This window comes from Scatophagus argus, chromosome 3 (genome assembly GCF_020382885.2).
Source record: "Scatophagus argus isolate fScaArg1 chromosome 3, fScaArg1.pri, whole genome shotgun sequence".
Lineage (NCBI taxonomy): Eukaryota > Metazoa > Chordata > Actinopteri > Scatophagidae > Scatophagus > Scatophagus argus.
In genome coordinates, this window is record NC_058495.1 from 7,065,979 (window position 1) to 7,078,221 (window position 12,243).

General features: G+C 37.7%; 1 protein-coding gene across 1 annotated transcript; it reads right to left on the reverse strand.

Moving 5' to 3' along the window:
* Nucleotides 1-332: 332 nt before the first annotated feature.
* On the reverse strand, nucleotides 333-12,216 carry rab22a (RAB22A, member RAS oncogene family). The gene is made up of 7 exons (XM_046383150.1): nucleotides 12,079-12,216; nucleotides 11,177-11,256; nucleotides 10,334-10,415; nucleotides 6,639-6,710; nucleotides 5,711-5,817; nucleotides 5,039-5,148; nucleotides 333-3,931 (listed from the first exon to the last, which is right to left on the reverse strand). Exons 1-7 carry the CDS (start codon nucleotides 12,112-12,114, stop codon nucleotides 3,834-3,836), a joined length of 585 nt encoding a protein of 194 aa, XP_046239106.1. The 5' UTR covers nucleotides 12,115-12,216; the 3' UTR covers nucleotides 333-3,833.
* Between the last annotated feature and the right edge of the window lie 27 nt (nucleotides 12,217-12,243).

Sequence of the window (12,243 nt, forward strand, 5' to 3'; positions counted from 1 at the left end):
ATGTAATTAATAATATAATATCAAATATTTCAAAAACTGGATGAGTTAAGCAGTAAACCTACTTGGGTTCGTAGTGGATGGTGAGGTTGTCGAGGAAGTATTCTGCCCCCTCAGCACTACTCAAAATGCAGTGAAAAGCCCTCTGCCAGTCAAACATGCATCTCAAGTGTCATAAATATATATAGCCAGACAGCTGACTGCCAAGTGAACACAACCAATCACTAACAACACTGTCACTGTATCCCCAAGCAATGAAATAATACAAAAATGTGTCTTTGGCCTAATACAAGACAGTGAAAAATTTCACAAAAATAGAGACACACACAGTGGAGTGGAAGATATTTTTGTCAATCTTTTATTAGTAAACAAATTGACAATTCCCTTTTTACACATTTGGAAATACACTGCAAACAAGTGTTTTCAGGCATTTTGTTACAATCAATATGAAACATAGTAAAAAGCTAAATATGGTAACTACAATGCTGATGGAATTACTGCAAACGGTGCACAAGTCTATTGTGGTTGCACAACTGGCTTAGAATAGAATATAGTTATTGATTTGTGTGCAATTTGATGGTATATATCTACACTGAAAAATAAACATAATATAGATTAATCACATTCCCAGGGCCAGCCCAAGACTATTGGTATTTTTCAATGCAAAACCGGCATACAATTTCTATTCAAGCCTTCCATTTTCAAATAAGGAAAAACGTGTACAAACTCCAAATATTTTTAAGCATTTATGTGATTAGCATGTTAAATTATGATATCACACGGACAATAAAATCTGGTTAATTATGCGTGCTGTAGTAAAATGGACATTTGACATTATTTTGCATCATGTTCTTAGTAGCAGCGAGAACTGAGCAAACAGTCAAAACCTAAAATAACCTCAAGGGACATTAAGAAGTCTGATACTTTTACAAGAATGATCCATCAAGTTACTTCACAGAGATAATAACAAATTGCAGACAGAGCGTTCGCTAGTAATAAGGGCCAATTAATACAAAGTGCAGCTTTAAAAGTACCAGACTGATTCCCTTGTTGATATAATTGCTGAAGCTATATTAAATACTGGCTAGGGTTAGCATCATGATGTAGTGCAGGGTGAAGTATCAAAGACAGCAGCATGAATCAAAATCAATCACAAGTTTAATTTTTGACCTAGAATGCCCCTCTGGTCTTTGGTTGGCTCTATCACACTACTTATTTGATCAACTATGCATGAGCAAAACTATCATCAAATCAGCATAAAATGAGGTCAATGCAAACCCTTCATTATCATCTTTTTAGACGGTAGGGAACAAGATCACATTATTGCATGAGTGTGTGCTCCACTGTGTGAACATATCATTCTGTAACTGACTTCTTAGATTAGGTCAAATTTTACCTTTGTCATAATAACAACTATTGCACTCAACAGGAAACAGGCAGTGTTACTGAGCACACCACACACCATTAACAGATATATTTAAAGGAGCAGTTCACCCCCAAACATCAGAAATACATATTGTTGTGAGCAGTTGCATGTAGGAACTATTTTCTTCCAACTGAACTGAGCATCGTATCACCAAGCAGAAGGAAACACACATCTACTCGTGGATAAGCAGTGCCCTCCTCGGCTGAGCAGTAACATTAGCCAGCTTAGTTACCTAGCTTCCCATTAATGAGTGGATGCATGGATCCTTCCATGCAGTGACACGGAAAGAAAATAGTTCCTTCATGAAATTACTCACAACACTGTCTGTGGATTACTGGTCATGATTTCTGTAAAAAGACATTGCTGTTGGGATTTTCAAATGTATTTTTGGTGCTTTATATTTCAAAGTGCCATCTAGTTATATTGGCAGAAAGGCAGACAGCTCTACAGCTGATATCTCCAAAACTCAACTCAACTCACACCAAAACAAACTACCTGAACAAATGGCACACAGATCGAGGGAAAAAAAGCTTTGAGTGATTTTGGGGTGAACTGTCCCTTTAAGAGGATTAAAGGCAAATAAAATATCTTGTGCTTACAGAAATGAACACAATCAAAATTTATCAATGCAGCCTAATTGAGCCCGCATCTGTGTTTTTTGGCAACTCTGCAAAGAAGATTTGGGGCTACAGCGACACAGAAAAGCATGAAATTACACAGAATTAATACATCTGTGGGGGTTCATGTGTTCAATTAGGCTGATAGAAGAGGTAAATGAGACTACTGTAACATTGCATAAGGAACACAGAGTAGTGAGGATTTTCACGAATGTCAGAGGATGACAGCTCTGCGAAAGCTGTTGTGTAGCAAACCATATCTGTCTGACACAAAGTGAAAGCGGGACACATTAAGTGCTAAGTACACTAAGTGCCTGGAATTTCAAGGAGTGAAGAAGCTGGAGAAAGGAAAATGAGAAAGCAGACCTTGGAACAAAGCACATACGGTAATTCAGAGCAGAATGGTTCATTAAGGGGTCAGCATGTCGACACAGTGCCACGTCTAATTCTGCACCTATTACCATTCTGCAAAATGAGGAAATTTATGCTCTAAAATCTGAGTTTCCCCTGAACAATGCCTAGTTTCCAGATCTAACTGTTTTCATCATGGGCCAGGTAGTAAAAGAACACTGCATGTGCAAGCCACTGCTGATTATGCAAAAAAAAAGAAAAGATGAAAAATGTTTATGGGACAATTAAAGAATTTGGCAAAACCTCACAAATATCACCCTACACTATAAAACTGTTGTGAAGAAGCAGTAAATGACTGAGGATACAATAGAAAACTAAAGCTAAAGTAATATTGTGGGATAACTGGCAGTATATTGTGTAAGTAACTTCATATTCTAGATTCAGTCAAAACAAAAAAAGTGGAAGGGTGGAACTCATGTGAGGACTTGAGACTGTTATCATATTACATATAACAAACTCCAATAATAAAAAGTCTCAGAATTTTTTCTCAGGATTTTCCAAAATATCAAACTATACCTACAACATAAGGAAATAGGCTCTCAACACCTTTCATTGCTTTCATCCGCATTTTTAACTATGCGACTGCAATTTACACCAACGCCCACTTGTTATTTTGCCGTGAACAACATCTTAACGACAACAGCAGTAACACAATAAAAACGTACATTTATCGTGCACAATCCTTCCTGTCTGACCGTAAATTACCAACATCTCTCCAAATATCCTTCTGAAAAACAAAAATTGAGACGAAAGACTCATATTGATGACCAAAATAACCTTTTTGTCTTCAAAAACATAAGGATAAAGTCGTGATTACACACAGTGATGGTATAGATCCTTCACAATGTTGAGAATATTTGGGAAGAGATCTCCCACATAAACAACAGGCAATAACTTAAAGACTATCAAAATAATTTGGTGAAATGTAACTATTTTCAGTCCATGGTTTGGTTGAAAGATAATAGATTTGTACAAATTTACAAGTGCAAATGACTTCTGAATCCATGAATTTGTATCTGTAAAGTTCTACTGATTAAGCTTAGGCTACAATACACCAAACAGGGGTTAATGGAGAGCATAGTAAAAGTATACATTATGTATGGGGGTACTCCACTTACATATCAACATATCAAGGCAGCATTTTTTGTCATTGCTCAGTAAACTTGAAGTAATTCTCCTGCCAGCAATTTTCATATATGACGATTTGCTGTTGGAAATGCGTTTGCTACAACCATCAGTATGGCAATGCTGCACCCCAGTTTCAGTGACAGAGGGGTATTTGAAAGTGTGCGGTGGCTGTAAGCTGAAGCAAGGTGAGCACACAGCAGGTAAGCAAAGGTCAGGTCACCGGTCATGTAGGGACAGTACAGTCACTGGCATCATCAGCAGCACGTCCTGCGAGACTCTGAGGCCTGCCGTCCCAGTTTGAACCCTTTTCCTGAAGTTGTTCCCACCGCGTCTGCTACAGGGATGCGCTTACCTTTGAAGAGACACGCAAACATGCAGGTTTCCCAGCATTTAGCTTTCCTCTTCTGTCTTAAACTCTCTATCACCATACCCAGTTTTTCTTACTATGTGAAGATTTTGTGATATTTTTTTTGCTATTTACAAAATACACAGTTTTCACGTTAGCACAATGCCAATTAATTAACAGTAATTAATTAATTGACAGCCATGCCCCACTTTCCTGTGGCACACTTATTCAAAGCTAGTTCAATTAGTTTGATTGTATTTATTATGTTCAGTATGGAAAAAATACTAAAAGTGAGTGGGAGTGTGTTATTGATGTACGTTGTTGTCAAATGATTAACTAACATAACCATCTCACAGTTGAATTTAATAAAGGATATTAAGTATGTTTTTGGTGAAATGGAAGTTCTCACTACACTAACATGTATGATTCAAACAAATATTTTTCAGTGATAAACATGCTGTCTTTATTTAGAGGCTATTTTTGCAGGAATTCACAGGACTGATAGACAGCCTCATCACATGGTCCATCGCATGATGGTTTTGCCATATTAGTGCATGAATTCTTGAGATATGCCTAAAAACGTGTTTTGTGACCTTTGACCACCAAATTCCAATAAGTTTATCTTTGAGTCCAAGTGGGCATTTGTGCCAAATTTGAAGAAATTCCACTTTGGTGTTCCTGAGATATCATGTGTATGAGAATGGGATGGGCATACGGACAGACAACCAGTAAACATAGTGCCTCCAGCCACGGCTGTTACCAGTGCAGAGGAGTAAAAAATTAAAATAAACTGTGAACATCGGTGAGGCAGCTACAGAACGATAAAAGATAAGTTAAGTTTTGTTAAGCACTTCGAGCTGTACCTTGGCATAAGAGGTGCTAGTGCATCACTCTCTGAAGTTTGATACAAACACAGAAATGAGCAATAGCACTCCTGGATATTTGGAGAATACACTTCTAATGAACAATACTGTTCAAAGCATGCTTTAAAACACAAAGGGAGATAATAATCTTAACACTGTACAGTGCTTAATTTGTCAGGGCCTAGGGTATAGAGGCCACTTGCATCAAATACTTGAAAAAAACAAAAAACAAAACAATAAACACACTCACTTATCTCTATAAACACCTCATTGATGTTAATGGAATTCTTGGCACTGGTTTCTATGAAGATAGCATGGATGGAGTCAGCATAGTCCTTGGCATCCTTCTCTGGCACTTCTCTGTAAACACAGAAGGTATGTCAAAATTATTATGATGCCATATACAAACAGATTCTCCAATTTCATGCATCAACTGATAACGATCAAAAGTACCTCTACAGCTGTTACGTGGAAGTTTTCCCAGTTTCACGGATGCTCTTGTTGCCAAAGGCATACATGTATCTCAGTCTGGGAGATTTTTCAGTTTTGTGGATACAAAATAAATACAATGATATCTTCAACTACTCCTCAAATACCAGAATATGAAAGATAATTTAACATTATATACAACACAGCCACAACTTTCCTATTAGAAATTTACAGCACCAAAAGAGGTGAAAGTCTGATCACTTTATATTCCACTGCAAACACTCCTAACGTTAATCAGTGTGACAGCCAATATCGAACTTCTAAGTATTTCTAATCCAAACAATATTATTCTGGTGCTAAAAGGTCATATTTCCTGAGAAGAATTTTTTCCATCTAAAATCCCATCACCACTTCCAGGCTGAAAATGAGGAGGCACCACCATGCTGCACACTAGCATTGTTGTGCATGACCATTATCTCTCAGTCAGGTTCACCTGGCGTCTGACAGGTCACATTTGTTTCCAGCGATGGCGACCACTATATTAGGTGGACCGTGCTGGCGCAGCTCCTTCACCCAGTTCTTCAGTGTTTGGAAAGATTCCTGATAATACAGATAAACAATGCATTATGCTGAATGAATCAATGAGCAGGTAAGCACATACTGTCCCACATAAAAGTTTAAAGGATGAGTTCAACATGTCATGTAATCTGCTTATTTGCTTTTTAGCCGAGAATTAGCTTAGAGGACAGTCAAGTACGCAGCCAGTTATCTTAGCTTAACATAAAGTCTGGATACAGGGGAAACTACTCGTCTTGTTTTGACCTAAGGTAACAAAATCTAGCTGGCTTTGCATTTATATCTGTAATGAACAATGTCCATCACACTCTGCAAAGCACCATAAGTAGGTAGACGAGCACATTCAGCGACAGTCTGCTGTCTCTGTCCTGCTCCATGGACAGGTTGAGGAGTTGATTTGTCCCTCAGCCTGTAAGCCCCCTGAACTCCTTCCGGTGAGGACAGAACTGGACTGCATCACTGAATGGTTCACATCGTCCACTTTCTTCCCCACTTTCTCACTCAACAGTTGTTTACACACCATTGGACTGTTTTTATTCTATTATTCTTTTTAATTTTTTCCAGTATATATTCTATATTTAAATATTTATTTATACTTTATATTTTTGTACTTTTTACTTTCACTACTTTTTTGTTCTGTACTGATGCAACAGGACACTGAATTTCCCTCAGGATCACTAAAGAACCTATCTATCAAAGCGACCTGACAAGAAAGCATGTGTATGTGTATTTCTGAAAATACTGAAGTACTTTAACAAACTTATGAACTAAATTTAATGGAACAAAACAGTTAAACTATACAGTAAGTACTTAGTGGATTACTAGCTGAGGAAAGTAAATAATACCTCTTTTGTGATGTCATAAACAATGATGGCTGCAGCTGAGCCTCTGTAGTACATAGGTGCTAGGGCCCGAAACTGTGGGAGGAAAATAAACAATGATGAGTGCAGGACATTTTGGACAGGAAGGAGCCTTGCATGTCTGAAACCTCTGAGTAACCTTTGTCTCAGCCTACACGAGGCTATATTATGCAGCTTAGGCTGAGCTATATGGTCTGCATAGCTTTGAAGTCATGTGAAAATGGAATTCAATGACAGTTAATAGGATATAATAATATAATGTAAAGACCAAGTATTTAGAAGATCTTATTCAGAGAAATCAATCCCAGACTCTTTACCTTGATTTCCTTCCACTTTCTCTTTTTTGGATTTGAAAAGGTTACTAAATGACCCTGCACTATAATTGTAATTATACATTTTCACACCCATTGGAGCTCAAGAAACACTGCCTAAGCTTTTCATAAGCTATAGCTAATCTGTTATATAGGCACAGGTCAATTACATCAACAATTAGCAAAAAAGACACCACATACCATTGCACTAAACCAAATACCCGGTGTTCTGAGCCTATTTAATCCAAGTGGCTTTATTCAAAATGGAAGCATGGCAAGTCTTTCCACCATGACCTAACACATGTGGTAGCCATCAAGAGAAAGATGAGCAGAAAGTGTCAAAAGCTGTTAGCGTCTTGATATTTATGGAAGACTATATATTTGATCTAAACCCAATAGATCACAAAGTCAGGCATAATCAAAACAGCATGTGCCACAACTGCCTGGGAGGTTGGGGCTTCTTCTTTTATGCCAGGTTTTGGTATTTTTCCTGGTAGAATACTTTCCAATGCTCACTGAAACCTGGCTTCAAAAATTACCCTGAGGTTATTATATTTAAAAATATATTAGCCATGCTAGTGGCAAGACTGAAGTATCTCAGCAGCTACTGGATAGATTGACAATTTTAAATTTGGAATATAAATTCATTGTGCTCAGAGGATAGCACTTTCAAATTTTGGTCATCCCCTGACTTTTCCTCTAGTGCCACCATGAAGATCACATTTCCTCAGCAACTACTGGATGTACTTTCATGAAATCTGGTTCAAACATTCATGTTTCCTTCATGTTGAATTCTAACAACTTCGGAGATCATCTGATTTTCCCATCATATTTCATCATCAGCTCTGATTATTTGTGCAACTGCTTTGGCTTATGACCAAATACTTGAATATAAGTATTCTCAAGAGCCATTGCTCACATACAAAACTAATATGGTGAGCCAGCATCCAATAGCAACTGCTTGCAGTCCGATAGCACCAAAACACACTCACTCATTGTTAAAAGATTTTTCTGCTGAAACAAATGTGGACCATTAACTCTTATTTGATCTTATTTCAGCTGAAATGCTAACAACATTGTAAGTGTTTCAAAATTTTTATTAGCAAAACAAACATAACATATTTCAAGAAAATTTAAATGGGATGACTTTCCCTCTCTAACTCGTAAACATTCTGTATGCCCTATTGCAATATACACTGGAAGGGTCTTTAAACAGACTAATAAAACCATGTGTCATATATTAACTAATGATATTTATTTTAAAAGAAACAGCCCATGACTGAAAAAGACCTTCACTTGAAATGACCCTGCCTTCCCGCCAATTCTATTTTCCTTTACAATACGATGGAATAAACTATCCATCTTGGAGTGACACAGTTACCTCAGGAAAGCACACATTCCACATAATTACAGTTGTTACTGGCCCCAAGTCCACCAACGGGAATCCAAGTTGGGATATTTGGCAGAAGCACTGAGGAGAGTGCTGTCTGTTTCATTGGATAGTGTTGAGCCGCACCACCACCAGTCCTGTGTGGTCTATCTCAGCTTTAACCATAAGAGTAATCACAGTGAGGCCAGACGTCTGGCCACACAGCAGCCCAGAAAACAGCCCCACTGATACCTGATGAGTACGGATTAATTGCACAAACCGTGAGCTGGGTGCATAATGAAAGGAACCTTCCTATTCCATTAGGACACAAAGTGGCTCTTGCTTGTTTTAAGAGGGAACAGTCAAAGGGAAGGCCTCAATGAGCTGTTGACAGCTGGGCTCAGATGTACTCAGAAGGCCTCATCTGGTCTCGAGCTATGGATTGTGGATCTGGGAAATCACAGAGCTTTCCTTTTTGCCCTTGTCTCTCCTTCCATGTGCACTGGCTGGCTTTGTGTTCCCCTTTCTCAACAGATTTTGATTGGCCAGAGCTCGACAGACAGCTACCAAACACGCAATGAAAGGCTGCAAAATACCACAGCAGCCTTTAGTGAAAACACCAGCACATGCAAAACCTACTGAAAGAATGCTGCTACTTTTTCCCACACAGATGTGAAAAGCTTGGAAAGTTGACAGGCCACATGGGAGTGAAAACATGGATTTGTGGGATATGAAAAGGTGGAGAAAATGAAAAAGGACACAAGAGAATAATCATGGAAAAAAACTGCTGCCATGAGGAGAAATGAAACAAAATATTCCAGAGGAGTAAACATGCTGGGGAAATAAAGAGGATGTGAAGTTGTAGTGACTTTCAGGTATGACAGTGCATCAGCACATGTCAGTGATGGGTTGGGTTTCATCCTCTCATCTTAAACAGGGCTGCACTGACCACTCAAGGCATTCAAGAAGTCAAGGCTCCTGGGGAATGAGGATAAAAGACCAACAGAATCTTATCTCACCTTTCTAAAGAGGACAGCAGCAGGGATAAGACACTGTAACAGCACGAGATTATGCGTGAGAAAAAGAGAATGGAATGTACAAAAAAAAAGAGGAAGTGATGTGGAAAGCTAATACAGAGAAATTTGCGATGCAGGGTGTGAGTCAAAAAAGAAAGTAGTTCCTTAAGCTACAAATGCCTGGGGGTTGGTGTAGTTTGGACAGGGTTGTATACTAAAATCGTACTCAAAAACCAAAATGTGCCCTGTCTTTTGTATCACATACCATCTGTAAGTAGTTTCATTCCTAAATTTTGTGTGGGAGTGTGGACATTTCAAATATTGCTATAATGGACATACAGGAGCAGACATAACATAAGAAGTGTCACCCGGATATGATCGCTGCTAACAAACAACATATTTTGTGCGTGTTTGTAAGGTAATTACACAATAGAAAAGCAATGACACTCCTTTGTGTGCGTCTCAAAATGTAAGAATGCAATGAGGAAGAAGGAGCAAGAGGAAAGAGAGAGGCATGACAAAGCTTAGAGGTGGCAGAAGGGGAAAAAAGTTGCTGATGTTCCCATTAAACTAAACAGAAACCACTCACTGTTGTAAAGAATGCAAATCCATGAAGGGGACACCTAAAACAAGGTCACTAAAAGAAGGAGGTTGCACTTAGGTAGGGGGCAGCGCTCTTCCCATAGGGAGGTAAATGTTGCCCCCTATCAGAAACAATGAATAACTGCACTATTTGCTTTCCCCCAGGCTAGTTCAGTAGTTCAGGGAGTGGTACAAGAACATGTGGGTATGTCACTTCCTTTAAAGCCACATGGGAGGAATCAGTAGACTTTTGAACAAGCCAAGTCTAACAGATTGATTACCAAAAATGGGTGCTGCTGTGGTTTCGTTATGAAAAACATAAACACATGTGAATCTTGTTCAGGTTCATTATCCATTAGTCTATGTATAAAAAAAACACATTATTATATAGATATTACTAACCCGCTCCTGTCCTGCTGTGTCCCAGATCAGGAACTTGTGCAGCTCATTTTGATATTGCACTGTTTTGGTCATGAAGGATGCCCTGATAAACAAAAATAGTTTCATTGTTGATATACTATGTAACATTATAAAAATATTCATTTCATTTTTATGTTTTCCAAAAAATATTGCATGCATACATAGAAATATAACACACATCTTCTTTTAGATCAGCAGTTGATTTAAGTCACCTTCAACTGCCAACCAGATTTAGTAAAGTAATAATTGCATGAATATAAAAATTCATAGTCTCAATTGCATTGTATCAACTAGAGTCCTACCAAATAACAGGCTACTGTACATTTCAGGCAGACAACAACATCAACATTTGGTTTCAAGTCCAAAATAAAAGTTTGATATTACAAACATTTAACAACAATACACTTACCCATATTCTGTGGATAAATTACAGAAGGGATCAGCTAAAATCGGTAAGTAATATTGACATTGCTGATATATTGGTTGGGGTCTAGCATTTACTGATCACATTGCCTATAAACTGTCAAAAATAATGACAAATTCTGTGTATGTATAATGTCATGACACAGAAGCAACTTCTTACTGAAAAATTGATTAAATGATTAATTAGCAATTAAAGCAGAATTAGAGCAACAACTAATGATTGTTTTCATTTTGAATGACTGATTATCACAATTATTGCTTTATACCTGGAACTGATTAATCCATAGAACAATAGAGAGAAGTTAACTGACTGCATGATGATGTCCTACAACAACTGTAAACACAAACCTATGAAACAGAGAACAAACAGAACTTCTAGCATTGCCAACATCTGGAACTTACCCAATTGTTGGGTTAATGTTTGGGTCAAAGCTGTCCTCTACAAATCTCCAAACAATACTTGATTTTCCAACACCAGTGTCCTGTAGATACAAAATAAAAAGATGCTTACTAAACACGACCAGAAACCAGTACTAGATATATAATCACAACCATAAAAACACATTCTCTGGCAAGATGCCCAGACATTATTGTTTTATTGGGCACTTTCCTTCTTCCAGCCACATTAAGATCACATTAGTTGAAAAGTGGAGGTGTGCGAATGTTACTTCAAAAATGTAATAATGAAATACTGCTTGAGGATAACTTATGCTGTTGTTATAAGCACTCTAGACATGCATGAATATTGTTCCTGTGAATCCTTTGTACATAGTGAAGGCAGAAAAGACCACCAACGTCATTTAGCTTGACGTTATTTATGAATTAGGGCTGTAACTATCAATTATTTTCATCATTCCTTTAGTTTAATGAATTGTTCAGTCTGTAAAATGTCAAAAAAGAGAAAAATGTCCAGCACTTGTTTCAGGTAGCCAAAGTGACAACTTCAAATGTCTTGTTTAGTCTGACAAACAATCCAAGTGGTATAAATTAATAGGATGTTGGCAGAAACGTGATGATTACACACAGTTGGAATGCAATTTAAACACACATAAATACTGTTCGTGGGACTGATTCAAATTTTTGAAGTGCAGAAAAGACAGTGCAATGTGTTTATACAATTACATGTATGTGTTGTCACCAACTTGATCACAGCTATCATCATATTTAGGTGTTGTAAGCAAACACGTCCACCAGCATAGTACAATCTGATGGAAGGGCAATATTGCTTGATGCCACAGGTACAATTAGCTGTGCAGTGTGGAATACAGACTTTATTATTCAGATAAAAATCGATGGTGACTTACCCCCAGGAGACAAACTTTTAATTCTCTCAGCGCCATATCGATCTCCTATCGCTCCAAATTAGTTTGTGATAAAGACCATTGACAGTTTTCTTCTCTGTTTATGTTTTTTGAATATTCTGCAGGTGGTCTATGTTTACCAACAACTTTACTTCATTGTAGTCAAAA